The sequence below is a fragment of the Prionailurus bengalensis genome, chromosome A2 (assembly GCF_016509475.1).
Source record: "Prionailurus bengalensis isolate Pbe53 chromosome A2, Fcat_Pben_1.1_paternal_pri, whole genome shotgun sequence".
Lineage (NCBI taxonomy): Eukaryota > Metazoa > Chordata > Mammalia > Carnivora > Felidae > Prionailurus > Prionailurus bengalensis.
In genome coordinates, this window is record NC_057348.1 from 34,053,740 (window position 1) to 34,070,346 (window position 16,607).

Consider the following 16,607-nt stretch of genomic DNA (forward strand, 5'->3'; position numbering starts at 1 on the left):
CAGCTTGGACTCCAGAGCCACCCCTCTGACCACTGTGTCCCCTAACAACATGGCTGCTTCATCCCCACGCTTCATCCCCACTACAACCACGCGTGTGGAACAAAGGGGGCTTTGTAGACAAAGGGGATGCGTCGTTATCTTCCCCAGCAGACCCTGGAACACTACACTGTTCTGGGCCTTGTGCTGCTGAACGTGGCTTGAGCTTAACTTGAAGTGTTCAAGACAAATGCATCAATAAATTCAGACTCAAGTCCCATTTGCCTTAACTAATGATTCTAATTAGCTGATGTTTACACAATTTTTTTTTTAAATCTCATGGGTCTCAAAACAAAGAGGAGGGGTCCCCATAAATAAGCGTGGCTGTCATGTTGCTTTCCATACATGGGCATGTCTATTTTAGGTATCACAAGCTCATGTCCAGCGATTCTGCCAATTTCACCTCAATGCTTTTTTTTTTTTTAAACTCTGACTAGAATTTTCCAACTACACTGTAACTTTAAGCTTTTGTGTTTCTTCTGCATTTAAAAAGAATGCCATTTCCCAATATATAACTCCCAGATGTAGAATTCACAGATGATTCATCTCGCAGAACAAGTGTTCGGAGACATCAGCTCCAAATAGAGGAAAAACTTGGAATTCCCTTCTCCCTCAAAATAAGAACTCGCCTGGATCTACTCGGCTCAACAAAGTTTGTTTTCAATTATATTTCCAAATTCTTTTAACAATAACTGCATGGCGTCTGGCACCAACACATCTGATGCTTTGAAGTGGTTCTCAAGCAGAAAGGAGAAAATAAGGGGAAAGGAAGGGAGGACCATCCATAATTTTTGTTCTAGGTCAACATTTTCTCCAAAAGTTCACCCTGCCACAGAAAATCAGACAAACCAGGGGCGCCTGGGTGGCTCAGTCAGTGAAGCGTCCGATTCTTGATTTCAGCTCAGGTCATGATCTCAGGGTTCCTGAGAATGAGTCCCACGTCCGGCTCTGCACTGACACCGTGGAGCCTGCCTGGGATTCTCTCTCTCCCTCTGCCCCTCCTCTACTCACACGCTCTCTCTCAAAATAAACAGTTTTTAAAAATTCAGACAAAACCCAAGCTATGACTTTTCACAGAAGGTCTGCAAGGAGCACTCGCCTCTGAAACTATCCCTTTACACGTCAGCTAATGCTGGATAGGAAAACAGATCCACAACACAAAGAAAATGGCCTTTGACTCCTTGCATCTAAAATCTAAAAACACTTCTGTTAAGTCCTCCACACAGGTCAATCAGGAGGAATCACAGTTTGGAGGTAAACATCAGAAGCCCTTTACGAAACAATGATAACACGGGATCCTTTCTGGCCAGAAAAGATGCACCAAGCCCCAAGAAGGAAAGTCACATGTCAATTAACAAATAATTACCAGGAGCCCCTTGGTACATGAAACTCAACAATCCCCGAGGCTTTCAAATCTAACTGGAGGAGGAAGACAGTGATGTGTGAAAACTTATTAACCTGAGAGACTCTGAGAATCCTGAGAGAGGACTAGATATATAAATAACGAGTGAATGAGGTCAAGTGAAAAACAGAGAATGTCTGACATTAACAAAAGAGGCTCAGAAGGATGGGAAGATTATTTGGTCTATTTTGATCTCAGAAAGCACATGAAAAAAGGCCATTTTTAAGTCTTAAAAGGAGAACGCTTTAAAAAAAAATTCTAGTTCTTTGGATTATTTCCTTTAGTCCTAAAGTAGTCCCCTAATTCCTGTTAAACTTCCTGTCAAGAAGTTCCAAACCACTAATTGTGCCTCCCAACTTCACTGCATTTTAGCTGTATCCCCAAACAAGGTTCCACATTCCAAGGATTTGTTCTAAAGAAAAAAAGAGAAAAAAATCCAAAGGTTCCGGCTCATGACAATTTACATGACAAAGAATGAGTGGAGGGAAGAGAAAAGCCCAAGACGGTTCACTGAAAGCAGTAATAAACTCCATGTGGAAGAAAGGGAGATGGCCACAACACAGAAGATAAAAACTTCTAGATTCTGCACGATACATAAAGTCTTTTAAGGAGTCCAATGGTGACAGGCTCACAATTTTCAAGAACAGCATCTGACCAAGAGGAAACTGATGACACAGGCAGATGGGTGGCTTTGGTATTAACCCAACCAAAAAAAAGAGTGAGAGACAGACTTTGAAATCGGGGAAACCAAGCCACGGGACTCTAGATATTAGGCCATTGGGTTTCTACCCTGAAAGATACACACAAACCATCTCTCTTGGTAAGAGTTAAAAGCTGCTCTGATACCCACCATGTTCCCACCACGACGAACCGGCTCAGAAAAGACAGACAAGGTGGTGTTTCACTGCCTTTCCTTTGGCAATTACTACTTAAATCTGTCACAGATGGCCCATCTAGAAATTTAAGGCAGTACCCTCACTTACAACTTCACTCATCCCAAGTATGCACGGAAGGCCTGCTTGAGATGCTGCGGCCCCGAGAAAAGCAGAGATAAGCAACCGTACCATTCATTTCTGTGCCTTTTTTGATCTAAATCTTAAAAAGCTCAAAGATGTAAAATAGGTCTGCATTAGCTTCCATAGTTTTCTTGGGGTTTTCCAAAGGGAAAAAAGAGGCAATGGTCAAAGAAAGAAATACCGTGGAATATTTGCTCTGTTTCGATAAAACCTAAAGTCTTACTCATTGAAGTGTCTCTACGCACACAGCCTTTGCTGCCCTGTGTATGCATCTGAGGATTCCACTCAGAATCCCCAAACAGGCAAAGATTACTTGTAAGTAAGTACGTTATACACACACATCCGTTTTCTAATACTTGCCATTGGATGAACAGTAAGCTTATTTATTCCCTCTTTGCTTCAATTAGGATGGAATCATAAACCTGAAAAGAAGGAGTCATAGAAATCGTACATCCCTTTATAGGAAGGAAATTAATTATTTAGCCCAAGGTCACACTGTGAATCAGGGGCAGGGCTGGAACAAAACCCCAAGGTCTCCTGATACGCAGCCATGGGCTAATTTTCAGCCTACTACATTTCTGCCTTCAGAATTTAAGAAAATTAATGTTTCCTTTCAGTTCAATAGTTTTTATCCCTCTTTGGTAAGGAACCCCTTTATGAAGCTTCATGAAATGTAGCCTTTCTGTCCAGAAAGATGTACTGAATTCCAAGATTTCACATATACTGAATTTCCCTACCCCTCCCCCCAGCAAATAATATTTGAGGTCAGCCAGTCTTATTTTAGGACAGTCTGGAATTCAATATAATTTAATCGTTTCTAAGTACGGTTTCAAAGGAACTTGTGAAAGCACCCAAAAATGTCCACAGAAGGGTTCCGGATTTTTCTCCTGGGCAAAGCACAGCCCTCGGTGAGGTCAAATGCCCGTGGCCAACAGTCCTACACAGACACCATCTCTGAGGAAATGTTCGGAGGAATTTGGGATGAGGCAGGCTTTCACAGCTACAGAACATTGCAGTTTGCTTTCTGGACCTCCTGTCCTCCCAAGGCAGAAGGCAACCCCATCCCCTCCAAGCTGCAGCTTCTGCATCATCAACCAACTTCCTGGAAGCAATGAGTTCCTCTGGCTGTTTATAAGTTTTGCAAGCACTGGGAGCCCGTGTGCCAGAAACTCACACCAGCCCAGGTGGAGAGAAGAAATCACTGAGCAGCCCCCAAATTAAAAGTAAAATGCAAACTAAAACCTAGGCAAGACGTATGGTCATGGACCGAGGTACTGCGCTGCTGAAATTGGATAAAAGAATGTAATTATTCCAATTTGCAAAACAGAAATTAAATGCATAGTCGAAATTTCTCAATTGTCAGTTTTCTACCACCCATAGATTTTTCTTAAACCCTTTGGCATGTGCTTCCACTTTTCTAAAAGTAGAATTCGCTGTAAGATGGTATCTAATCAAATATCATATAAATTTAATTAAGCCTAATATATCCACGAGTTTAACCGGACCACACTGGACAGCTTTAAAAACCACGGACCACTCCATAATCGAAATTGAATTCAATTTTCAGAAATATGGAAATAATTCCATAAACCACGATAAGCGAACAGAACTTGGGGAACAACATAACTCCCATTCAGATTCCTAAGGAAGTGATGCTCAGCGTTAAAACCTGAAAGGGTCTCCCAAATAAAAACGGCAGCGAAGGCTAAGGAGAAATTAAACTATGGACTTAAACAAAACAAAACAAAACAAAACCATTCTGCAGCTACTTGAAGAAAAGCATTTTCAAGTCTGTGTGAAGCTGAAATCAAGCACAGAGGGTTCCAGGAACCGAGTTCTTCGCTTTTGGAGGATTTTCTTATAGGGTGCCTCTAACTCTATTTAAAGCAGCCTCAAGTAGCCCCAGCTGGAGGGTCAGGCCTTGCAAAGTAAACAACAGTTAACTCAATTCTGACTCAAGACTTAACTACAACCAACAGTTAATTACCCCTCTGTTAACCAACAATATCTGAAATATCACTTTTTAAATTACACTTTTGAAATCATGTTTGTTCACTAATGGCTTCCAATCAGCAATTAATAGCACAGTTGAAACATCCCAATAAAGAGCTACATGGGGAGTGAACAGAGTTCATCAGAATTGCACACCTCCGGCAAAGGACGCTAGGACAAAAGAACTTTCTAAGCACCTCCCACAAGAAGGAAAAAAAAAAAACCCACCTCTATTCCAAGAACATATAAATGCAGAGCACACACAGTATGTGCTCAATAAACATTCTGTAAATATAGCTTAACCACAATTCCTTTCAGAAGAACACTTAAATGATTTCTTTCAAATATTGTTCAAATTCACATTTCTTAAAAACCGCCCTAAAATAAGAGGCAAGTTATTTGAATGACAGATTATAAATTGGTACAAAGAGCAAAGGACAGGTAGTGGGTGGGGAAGGGGGAGCACTTGCCTCCAGTATCTGCACCTCATTTCTCAACATTTAGATAATTCTGCTTGCTGGACAGACCCTCCCTCATTTCTTCCTAATAATGAGACCTTGAGGAAACAAAACAAAACAAAACCCTGCAGATCTTAGATTGGAGATCTATGCACCACAAAAGTTGAAAGAAAAATCAATGCAAAGTGCTTAAAAAGAGACAGGCCATGCTTTCTTTAAACTCTCTGAATGCCACCTTTTGCCAAAACAAACTGAACAAGCAGTGATTGGAACCTGCATCCTGGTTCATAAGGAAACCAAGATGTATTAGGACTTGCAGAGATGAACGGATTGGTTGTTCACACAATGGGCTTTACCGGTTATGCTAGATTAAATAGTAATAAAGACGCCAACAATCGCAGCCGTTCATGTGGGCAAGGCTGTGAATTGTGGCCATTCACTGGGGAAGGGACGCAGGTACAGGTGCAGAAGGATCAACAGCAAATGTCTTTTCAGATAGCATCCTTGCCAGATTCCTCAAATGACCCTGTGCTCACCACCCATGTCCCCGTACAATACAACTGCAGACAAACCCAAACACATGAAAAATGTCAGAGTTCTCCAGCTCTCTGCATACAACCCAACCATCACCTCCCCTCGCCCCTCCTCCACCCTCAAACATTTCCAAAGAGAAATGGGTACAGCGCAGGATTCAGCTGGCCCCAAAATCTGTAACCTAACCCCTGTCTGGAGGAGTGCACCTGCATTTTTCCGAGCCATTGACTAAGAGGCGCGACCTGCGTCTCAGTAGGGCTCAGTTTCAATGAAACCAGGGAAATAATAGGATAAAATTATTAGTTTAAGGGCCTCTCAGTTCTCGGTCTCCTTCGCACACCCACCTCCCAAAGGATAATGCTAAACTGACAGAAGTATTTGCACAACTGGAATACATTTATAAACCACCTCAATAATTTTTGCTAATTGCATAATTTGTTAATTTGCTGCAACTGTTCACAGCTTCCCGCCAGGTTGCTCCGCGATTCCCAAGGGCACATGAAGTTTTACTTGTTTCACTTTCTACAAATCACCAAAAACTTCATGAGAGAAGGCCAAGTGGGATGTGAGCCCCGCCACCTGCCCACTCCAAAACAAGCCCTTCAGACAGGAAAAGGGAACTTTTCCTAGGAAGCCTCTGTCACCAGGAAATCTGACGTGGAGGGCCTGGCCATGGGAAGATGCAAAATTTGAGTTACTACCAAGGCTTTAACCTTCGAGCTGTGCTCCGCAATCACCAGCGAGTTGACAGACTCACATCGACGAAGTGGGCTAAACCCATGAGTTATCTGTCTTCACAGTACCTGCACATAGAATATTAGGATCCCCTTTGTAGAAACAAGGAGATTTGCCCCCTTGTGTTTGTAGAAACAAATCACATGTTAGCTCTGGGGTGGTGGACCCAGGGACGGCCCCTACAAATAATTTTAATCTTAACACTATTCCCTAGAGAAGGGTATGTGCTGGGTGTGATCACCAGGGATGAAGGCATCCACATACCTAACGGGAGTGAAAGAGAAGAAAGCTTCACCCTCGCCCAATCTCTTCCCCACCAATAACCCACCCCAAGACCCAGGGTCCAGCTGAGTGGGGAACACTCATTTTGAGGACAAAGAGAACAACTAAAGGCAGGACACAGAGAGCATGAGCATGAAACCTAGGGAAATGGAGCAACAGCTTTTTTTTTTTTTAATGTTTATTTATTTACTTTTTAGAGAGAGCAGTATCAGGGGAGGGGCAGAGAGAGACAGAGACCCAGAATCTGAGCAGGCTCCAGGCTCTGAGCTGTCAGCACAGAGCCTGACCCAGGGCTCAAACCCAGGAACTGTGAGATCATGACCTGAGCCAAAGTCTAGCCCTTAACCAACTGAGCGCCCCCGCCCCCCAGGCGCCCCTAGGGGAACAGCTTTTTAAGAAACCGAGTAACTTTTGTAAGCAGTTAGGCTTATGGCTTGTGTCTCAGAAGACTACGCATAACATACTTGGATAAGAACCACATATTAAAAATTAGATTATATAATATAGAAATACATAAGGCAAAAACCCTTTGGATAAGAAAAATTCATAAGCATACCCCCCTCCAAAAACAAACAAAAACTAGGATACAAATTGGCAACTTCCAATTATACCATACACAAATCACAATGTTCTTTCTTTCTTTTTTTTTTCACAATCCTGATTTATCTATTCATTTCACTTCATGACAACAATGGTCACGTATAAAGTTTTTCAGTAGAAACTTTCTTAGCCACAGTCACGGAATTGGCCAATTAACTGGTGAGTCTGTACTATTAAACCCGATAGATAGATAGATAGATAGATAGATACATAGATATAGATACATAGATATAGATAGATAGATAGATAGATAGATAGATAGATAGATAGATAGTGCAGGTTCCAAGAGGGTAAACGGTTGTGAAAATTTTAACCTCTTGTCTTTAAAGTCGTACTTCTTTGCATGGGGAGATACAAACAGATCTGAGCTTCTTGTTCATTCTCACACTTCAACTTGATACAAAAGCAGAGGACAATCACATCACTGACACACAACATGAACTGAAACCATGAGGTAGATGGACTAGACCCCATAGACTCAATGTCATGCTTAAGTTATTAAAACAAAAAACAAACCACCAAACACTACTAACAGTCCCTGAATTTCCCACAGGCCAAGGAACATTGGGGATTTTTAGATATTTCCCCTCCTCTGCCTGGGAATTTTTCTTCCCCGCCTCCTCCCTCCTGTCTCAAGACAATGTCTTCAGCCTTTGAAACTGCATCCATTGTAAACAGCTCTGAATATTAACACAGCCCAGAGTCCTGTTGGCTTTTAAAAGACCCCCAGGGTTTCAAATTGCAGTTGCTGAGGAGGGGGAAGGTCCCCAGAGAACAAATGTCACCAAGCTCATTCAAAAGGAGTTGAAAATTAGGCTTGCTCATGAAACTTACAGTTCTTCAACCCATGGGGTAAGTCAGAAGAATCCTTTTGAGTTTTAAACAAATGAGAAAAAAAGAAAAGACAAGACCCTGGTAAAACCAACATCCATTATTACTTATAGACTTTGAATTCAATGAATCCCTTTTCCAGACTTCTCTCTCCTTTGGATGTCACTTTTAAAATAACCATAGGCTATGTTAAACAACTTCCCCATCCTTGGCTCATAGGCCTTCAGGGCTTTAGCAGGTGCACAGAACTGGGCCAGGTGCATTGTTAAGTGACAAAAAAAAAAAAAAAAAAACAACCCTAGTGGCTCTCTCACATTCCTGTCCGCCCTGAAAGGGAGGATGCTGAAAAGCCTTTGCACCAAGGAGACACTTCTACAGAATGGGGGAGAGGCCCTTTCATTGTGAGCACGGTGTCTCAGGGAGAAAAGGTCAGCCAGAGGCCATCCCAACGTGCTCAGGGAAGGCTGCGTGGGGAACCCAGGCAAAGAAATGAACACTGCAGGGAGAGAAACCCTTAACTGAACGATCGGAGCTAGAGGACCGGGGCATCAGGACATCCAGGAGGAACCAGCTCTTATTACATTGCATTGAATCGTCTTCTCTTTTGGAGATGATGAATTATTCCTGACAACACATTCCAAAGCCCAAACCCTGTGAAATCTAGCGACCAAATGTGATTATGGAAAGAGAGGAGCACATCGCTTTTTAAAATAGTCCCTGGGAAAGAGGCCACGAACAGTTCTGACATATCCTAAAGGCAAGGGGCAACTGTGTGCCAACACAGTTCACTTCTATGGGGACGTGGGAGTCTCTGTACAATTCGTAATTTAACAGTATTCAAAAATTACATTTGATGCTTGTAATTTCACATCAGAGGGACTTCAATAGTGTGCCTTTCTGTCAAGGCACCCAATTTTATTTGCCAGATTCCCTTACTCAAAACAGGTATCGGAGATCTAGTAACAGACAAGTGCTTCACCAGGGAGGGGAAGTGAGGCCAGGCCAGGCTTCTGACACTTGTTGCAAAGACAAGGACCCTGAGCCCAAACTAATTATTCCTCAAACTCTGAAGAGCACTTGCACCTTTCAGATTTTCTGCCATTAACCTGTGTTTCTGAGGTTCCCTATTCCAAACAACCGCTGCCCATCTTCATAAATCACAAGATGGCGAAGGTCTGCTGAGTTCTTCAGTTTTACACAGAGCCACAAAAAGGAAAACGGGCAGAAGGGAAGACCTCAGGGCAACCCTGACAATAATCAACTTCTCAAAACACACACACTCATACACACACACATACGCGAATCTTAGCTGAGGTTCTGGAACAATTTGGTCATCGTTACTTTAAATCTAATTTGCATAAACAGGATGGGAAGTATTTTCCAAATCCTTAATTCACAACACTCTGCACACCTGGCCCTTCCAGCACAGCTGTAAAATTTGAAAGACAAAGGCCCTCTTTGCTTCACAACTACAATGGCAACCTGGGCTGGTGCTTATTTTCTAATGCAATCCTGAGCACCACTTTGGAGCCAAACCCACAAGGTTAGATTTAAGCCCCTGGCTTGGTCCTGCACTGGCATAAGGAGACCTAACACAAAGAGACCCAAATCAATACACTCATCTTAACGTGGCTCAGGATAACCACACTCGGAGTCCTTGAGTGAAAAGTCCTTACTTTAAAAAGCTCTGGCTTGTCTTCCCTCCACAAAAAAGACCACTGGAAACCCAGATTTGTTCCTCCAGGGCCTGCCCTCCTTCCTATCCCAATGCCATGAGCCACCATGCAGCCCCCAGAACAGTTAAACTAGCAACCTACTGTGCTCAACTTCATGGCACAGGTAAGAGTCTAAGGTAAGTTGTATTTAATACTGCTTAAACAGCTTCTGAAGCCATGCTCTCAAAAATAATTTCAAAGAAAGCAAACATCTAAGTTCTAAGAAGTTCAACTTCTTCTAAAGTTCTGGGAAGTTGGAATAAGGCTTGGCAGTGCTTGGTGCTATTTATGAATGTGCTGGTCGGGCTATGCCAATCTCACCTACGTCATGGGATGGCAGACTCAGTTATGGCTCAACTACTACAACCATAAGTTATTGTGCTGAATAAGTTATCCTGAGGCCCCAGGAATGAATGTATTTTCCCTTCTACCAGCGCCATTCCATTTTTTCTATTCAAACTGCATTTACGTTCACTAGTAAGAAATTTTACTTTGCCTACGCTAAGCCTAGGAGCAACTCCAAAATTAGATGCACTGTTTACAAAAGCAAAAAACAAAACAACAAAAACTTCCATAAAACCACAGGTCCCCTTCTATCTCAAACCCACAGCCTGAAATTGTTTGAACTAGCTGCAGTAAATCTAGTTCATGGGGTTATAAATGAGCTCAAAGCAATTTTCTAGACACAATGGATTAAGGGTATAAACTTGGTGAAACTACAAGATATGTTATTTTATTATATACAGAGACTTTTCCTCAAGTCTTGCTGAATCACAGCCAGGAATATAAACCATATAACTATCCTGATAGAAAACTCAGAATAAGACTAATGATTTAAATGGAGAAATCTGGTCTAGAAAACACCACACACACACACACACACACACACACACACACACTACAACACACTTCATTTTTCTATAACCAGAAAAATGACTTTACAAATATCTTCCAAAAGATACCCATTTTGTAGTGAACATGGTATTAACACATACTAATCAGAAATCACTATTCACATCTCAAAATCTAATCAGTTAACACCATAATCAGCATAATCACATCGACTGAAGCTCAAAATACCCACTTAGGTATTTACTGGTCATCAGATGTGTGAGTAAAAGAGACAAGACTGCAATTTAAAAGGTATTTATGTCATGTGAAATGTCACTCCCAAGCAACAGGAAGCCAAAAAAATGGCCAGTAGTTTTGCTCCAAAAATTAAAGGACAAGGCAAAGTGGATCTTGTGACCACAGGAAAGTGCCAACAGCAGGACACCCTATGCTGTCTGCAAAGTCACTACTTCTGAGCTAAGTGCCTTCCCCACAATGCCATGAACATATGGCATTGGTAGTCATTCTTCCAACAGGTGAACACTCAAGAAGTTATTCTGATTCTGCCCACGTGATTTTATTTGAAAAACTAGCCTAAGAAAACGTAAAGGAAAAACCACAATACCTCAGACTGCCCCAAGTAAATGAAATACTACCTACTGGCAAGGCTGGGCTCTATCTCCCTCCTACTACTTAACAGCCACTGCCTCTATTAAACCCCCCACTATGACCACTGGTCTTCACTAAGTCACTGAATCACATAGAAAAAGCAGAAAATTGCAGGGGAAAAGCTAACCATAACAAAAGTCCAGCCTCAGAACTCTGAAGAACTTGATCCTTAGGCAATATGTAGCATGATGCGAGTTAAAGATCTGCACCCCGTTTTCAGAGGCACCGGCTCTTCACGTGAGAAAGGAACCAACTTTTCTTCTTTCCCCTTCACAGCAGCCAGATACCCAGGCCACTTTTTCTTAGCTCAAGCCACAGGTGTTGGTTAAAAGTTATGTCATCAGTTGTCCCTTCTTCAAACACTGAATGTCCTGTCTGAGGACACTCCTGTGCCCCTCTACACTCTAGGAAAGACGTCCAATTATCCAACTAAACAGCAGATGACTCAAGCTAGGCCTTTTCTGGAAGGTACTCATAGTTCTGCATAGATGCTAATTACCTATAACTCGATAGGATTTGACTCAGGACCATATTTCTTAAAAGTAGAAAAAAGGCTATTATATTCTCCCATATTTAGTGAAGTCTAATGCAGCTTTTTCCTGCCAACTCTCCTGTAAGAAGGGTCCCACTAAGTCCTGATAGGCCAAAACTGTGACAACACAGGAAAGAACGTCTTTCAGGTGAAACAAACAGCTTAAATCAAGCAAGTCCCTGGCACCCTCTCCTGAAGTAACACAACTCCAAAAGTAATTTGCACCCTTTACAGGGGAGAAATGCTCAAGTGTGGGCTCCACCCTACTGGACCATCAAGCCCAAAAGGAAGGGTCTGGAAACACAGCTCCCTAATGCCCATCAGGTGGAAAGAGACCAGCACCCCCGGCAATCACAGATCCAGGAACTCTCCAAGTCCCCTAACTCAGGGCTGCTCCGGGGAAGGGGAAGGCAACCTTCCACCGTGGCCACAGCCAAGTCAGGCCACGGGGTCCTGGGGGAGGAGAAGGCTGCTACACGCGCACTCTCGCTAATAAATAATGTAAATGGAAGACTGGAGCCAAGAGTCACCTTCATTCATTACCCACTGGAAGGCCAAGGAGCTCAGACACCAAAGAGTTGGGTTACAGGAGAGGAAAAAAAGAAACACACACCCGCAGACCCCAGACAGACTTCCTCACACTCTCGCCTCCAGATGTTTCCCACTCCACCCACACACATACGCACAAACACCCTCGCCTCCACACTCTTCACTCACACTCCCTCACCTTCAGACTCTACCTCCCAGATCGCCTTCAGGCCCCGGGCGCAATCACCTCCACACCCTAAAACCTATGCTCGCTCACCTCCAGACCCCACGAGAAACAGCCTTTTCTCCCATGGAGCCGCATCACCCACGTTCTCACCTCTACACCCCAAAACCTATGCTCACTCACCTCCAAACGCCACGAGGCACACTCTTTTCTCCCCGGGACCCTCACCACCCACGTTCTCACTTCCACACCCCCATCAGGCACACTCTTCCCCTCCGGACCCCCATGTACGATCTCACCACCGCGACACACACACACACAGGCACGCCCCTCAATCCGCACGCCCTTCCCGGGTAAGCACCCCAGCCTCCCCGTCCCCAAGTGACAGCGCCCCGGGGCTCAGGGGAAGGGCGGCACTTACAGGCTCCGCGTCCAGGCGGGCAGGTCCGGAGGCAGCGCTGCTAGCCCGCGCCCGCCGCAGTCCAGCGAGTCCCCCGCGCAAGTGCAGGCGGCGGCGCAGGGCGGTCGCGGGCCGGCCGCAGCCGTCGCCGGCCCCAGCCGAAGCAGCAGCAACAGCCACAGGAGAGGACAGGGCGAGCGGCGCGGGGCCCCGAAAGCTCCCCGGACCGGCCGCGCCATCTTGTCTGGAACGCGCGGCGAACTCGGGGCGCGGGGGCTGCGAGGTCCCGGACGACCGCAGGCACCGGCTGGTCCGCGGGGGCTCCGCTCGGCACTAGGCTCCGCGCCGGGGCATGGCCGCCCGCACAAGTTTCCCCCGCTGCCGCGGCTCCGGCGCTCAGCGGGCCCCCGGTGCCCGGACCGCTCCGCAGCGCCCGGCTGGGGCCGCGAGCCCCGCGCCCATCCGGGCCGACCCGGCTGTGCTCGCTGCGAAGCCCACGGATCCGGGCAAGAGCTGCTCGGCCGGCTCTCCTCGTCCTCCCGCCGCGCTCCTGGCCGGATCTTGAGCCCCCGCGCACGCCAACTGCCGCCGCCGCCGGCCGAGGGCAGTGCGGCTGCCTCTGCTGCACAGAAAGCGCTCAGCCTCGCAGCCTGAGCTGTGCGCCCGAATGCATCTTCCTCTCGGCTCGGAGCGCCCGGCAGCCGACTCGGGGCTGGACGGCACGGTCACCCCCGCACTGCTTCGAGGGCCCCGTGCGCCTGGCTGTCCCAACGCCTTAGGCAGAGCGCGCGCGCGCAGTTCCGGGCTGTGCGCGGCTCCTCAGCGAGGCGAGAGCCCAGCCGACCTCGCGGCGGAACAATCAGTCGCTTGCCTCTCGCCTCCCCGCGGCCCAGCCCCGACGGGTCCCCGAGGCTCCACCCCCGGCCGCTCGCCCTCACACACCCCCTGGGCTCCGCGCCCCGCGGCCCTCTGCGGGCCCACGTTGGATGCTTTGCAACAGCGCCCCGCCACGCCCCCTGCCTGCTGCTCATTGGCTGCTGGAGACCAGGACGACCAGCCTGGAGAGCCATTGGTGCGCTCACCATGATCCCGCCCCTCCGACCACCCCGCCCCACTCTCTTTTCCCACCCAAGGTGTGAAGGGCGGGGGACTGGGAGGAGAAAGGGTGAGGCGTCCTCCGAGTCTTAAAGGGGACTTGCAATCTGGTAGTGGAAAAGCGGGATGCAGACTGGAGAGGAGAGGAAAGACATGCCCTCTGGGGCTAGGGGAGGAGAGAAAGTTGATAAAGAGGGTAACGCCTCCACTTTGCAGTAGTCTGACCAAAAAGTTTCTTCTCTTCTTCCCTGGCTGTAAATAGGGCCAAGGATATATAGCAAATCTACACTCATTTTCCAGGTGCCCTCTAGGAGCATAGACACAGATTTAAAACTCCGCAAATTTCCTACCTATTGAGGCATCTTTAGTTATTTCATTAGGGGTAGCCGCCTTCCTCATCTCACAACTTGAAGCTCCTTTCTGCTCCTGACTTGTTCTTGACCTCTTACACCCAGCAAGATGTCCTGGATTACCAAAATGAATGTGTGCTGCAGAAACCAAGTCTCAAAGGTGCACACACTTCCACCCTCAACCCCACCCTGGTTAAAGGGTACTTCTGAAAATGATCCAGCCTTCGAAAAAGGGGTTGCTTTGTTTGCTCCTTTGTTTAAATCAGGTCCTTTTAAGCCAGTTTTCAAGTACTCCTAGGAGACAGTGAGAAAAATAGTAGTTGTTACAAATCTTCTAACTTTAGCCCTTACAAGTCCGAACATAGTAGCCATGTGTTACGACAGCGCATCCAAAACGTAAGAGCGGGCGGGTGCGCGCGCGCGCGCGCGCGCGCGCACACACACACACACACACACACACACACACTGAGAAAGGGAAAAGATTAGCCCGGTAATATATAGCTGCCCCTCTGGGCGTTTTGGTTTGCTGGTGTCTCATGTCCCTTGCCAAATGTATGCAAGTTTCTAACTTGACTGCACACATTGTCAGGAAAATTAAGCAAGTCAAGTCTGTTGAAAAACATTTGCTCTAGCAAATGAAATCTGACTTGTGTTTTATGGAACCGGAGGAGAGGAGACATTTCTCAGGGAAAAAAAGCAAAAACAGTTTTAAAGGGTTTTGTTCCATGTTTGATGTATTCTAAGGGGGTTGTTTGAATTGAGATGTTAAACTTTTCCTCAACCAGAAGAGCTTTTCTTTAAGTGAAATTGGGTTTGGGCTTGGTTGTCTGATAGTTACTGGTTTCCTTCTTATTCCCTCCTCCCCCCTTTTTTCTCCTCTCCCTTCATCTGATTAAGTATGCTATCAGATAATGGTGCCTCACTTCTCTCCCTCTCTCTCTCTCTCTCTTTGCATGATCTCAGCAGTGATGCCCAAAGCAATGTGTGTAAATCAATCCAAATATGATTCCCAAGAAACATTATCAGAAAAATGCTGCACCTGACCCTTCTACCCAGGGCTTTCACCAGCTTTTATATTTCATTTGTAATTCACATAAACACACACCTTCCATTTGGACAAGAAGAAATGTATCTCTTTGTTATAATGCCTTAGTAAGAGTAATAGTAATAAGCCAAGGAATGGAATTTGAAGGACCCCCAAATATAAGAGGTCCTGTATGTCAATGTTTCTTAAACTTTTCAAGACCAAGGAACACGAAACAGTAATTTCATGCAGAATACCCATGAACATTTCCTTCAAGAAAACCGTCAGATCCTCCTTTCCTGACCCCCCACCTCAAAACGAAACAATATACACAGCAAAAAGAAATTGAACTCATTGAACCTCTTGAGCTGCTGACCTAGACTTATCGTTCAGGGCTGTTCCATTAGAAGTACTGTAAAATGGATATTTCTTATCAGATGTTTTCCAAATGCTTGTGGGTGTACCTGTGCCATGCTGTTTTGGGACACCAAAATTCTGAAGGCTGGGTTTGAGAATCTACAAGGGAAGGGTGTGCCCACAAATCTAAAGCATCCCCTGTGGTCTAGTTACCATGCAGCCAGAGAGAAGGATTCCAACACCAGGGAACACTTGGGGGGACTGGGCGCCTGAGCCTTGGCAATTCCTCTCGTCTACAGCAGAGCATGAAGTCATGTCTGCTCCCCATACCATGTATGGAAGTTTGCCCACATACTAGCAACCTGCTTGTGATTGAAAGGAGAATGTGGGCTTGGAGAGCAGCGATGTCGGGCTCAGGAGAGAATTCATCTGCGGCCGCAACCTAGGATCGGGAGACCTGAATGGCAACAACAATGGCAAATTTCTAAGGGAGTCCATGTCCCTGCTCCTCAAAGAGCAAGTCTTGGCGCACTCAGCACGGAGCAACAGTTGACTTGGATACTCTGGGTCCTCGTTTTCCTCCACTGCCCTTTTCACAAGTTTAAATAATTATTTATTCCTTGAAGGGGACATCCAGGCTTTTCGGTTTTCTAGTTCATTTTAATTCACCGAAGAGCAAACTCCAGGCATAAATCCCCCATGAGAATCACAGCAGGTCTCTCTTTTTTTTTTTTTTAATTGTTTTTTATTATTTATTTTTGGAAGACAGAGAGAACACAAGGAGGGGAGGGGCAGAGAGAGAGGGAGACACAGAATCCAAAGCAAGCTTCAGGCTGCGACCTGTCAGCACAGAGTCTGACACGGGGCTCGAACCCACAAAGCACGGGATCGTGACCTGGGCCAAAGTCAGACACTTAACTGACTGAGCCACCCAGGCACCCCGCAGGTCTCTCTTGAATACAGAAGCCCTAGTAATTGATCATTTTCAACCCATTGAAAAAGAGGAACCCAAAATCTAAATAGCCTAAAATCACCA

At 45.7% G+C, this 16,607-nt stretch overlaps 1 protein-coding gene across 1 annotated transcript in view; it reads right to left on the bottom strand.

The window, feature by feature from the left end:
- Nucleotides 1-13,688, bottom strand: part of LRIG1 (leucine rich repeats and immunoglobulin like domains 1) — a 115,456-nt gene extending 101,768 nt beyond the window's left edge. The window contains exon 1 of the mRNA XM_043587892.1: nt 12,767-13,688. Within this exon, the coding sequence (XP_043443827.1) occupies nt 12,767-12,984 (218 nt within the window). The 5' untranslated portion in view covers nt 12,985-13,688. The remainder of the gene's footprint in view (nt 1-12,766) is intronic.
- Between the last annotated feature and the right edge of the window lie 2,919 nt (nt 13,689-16,607).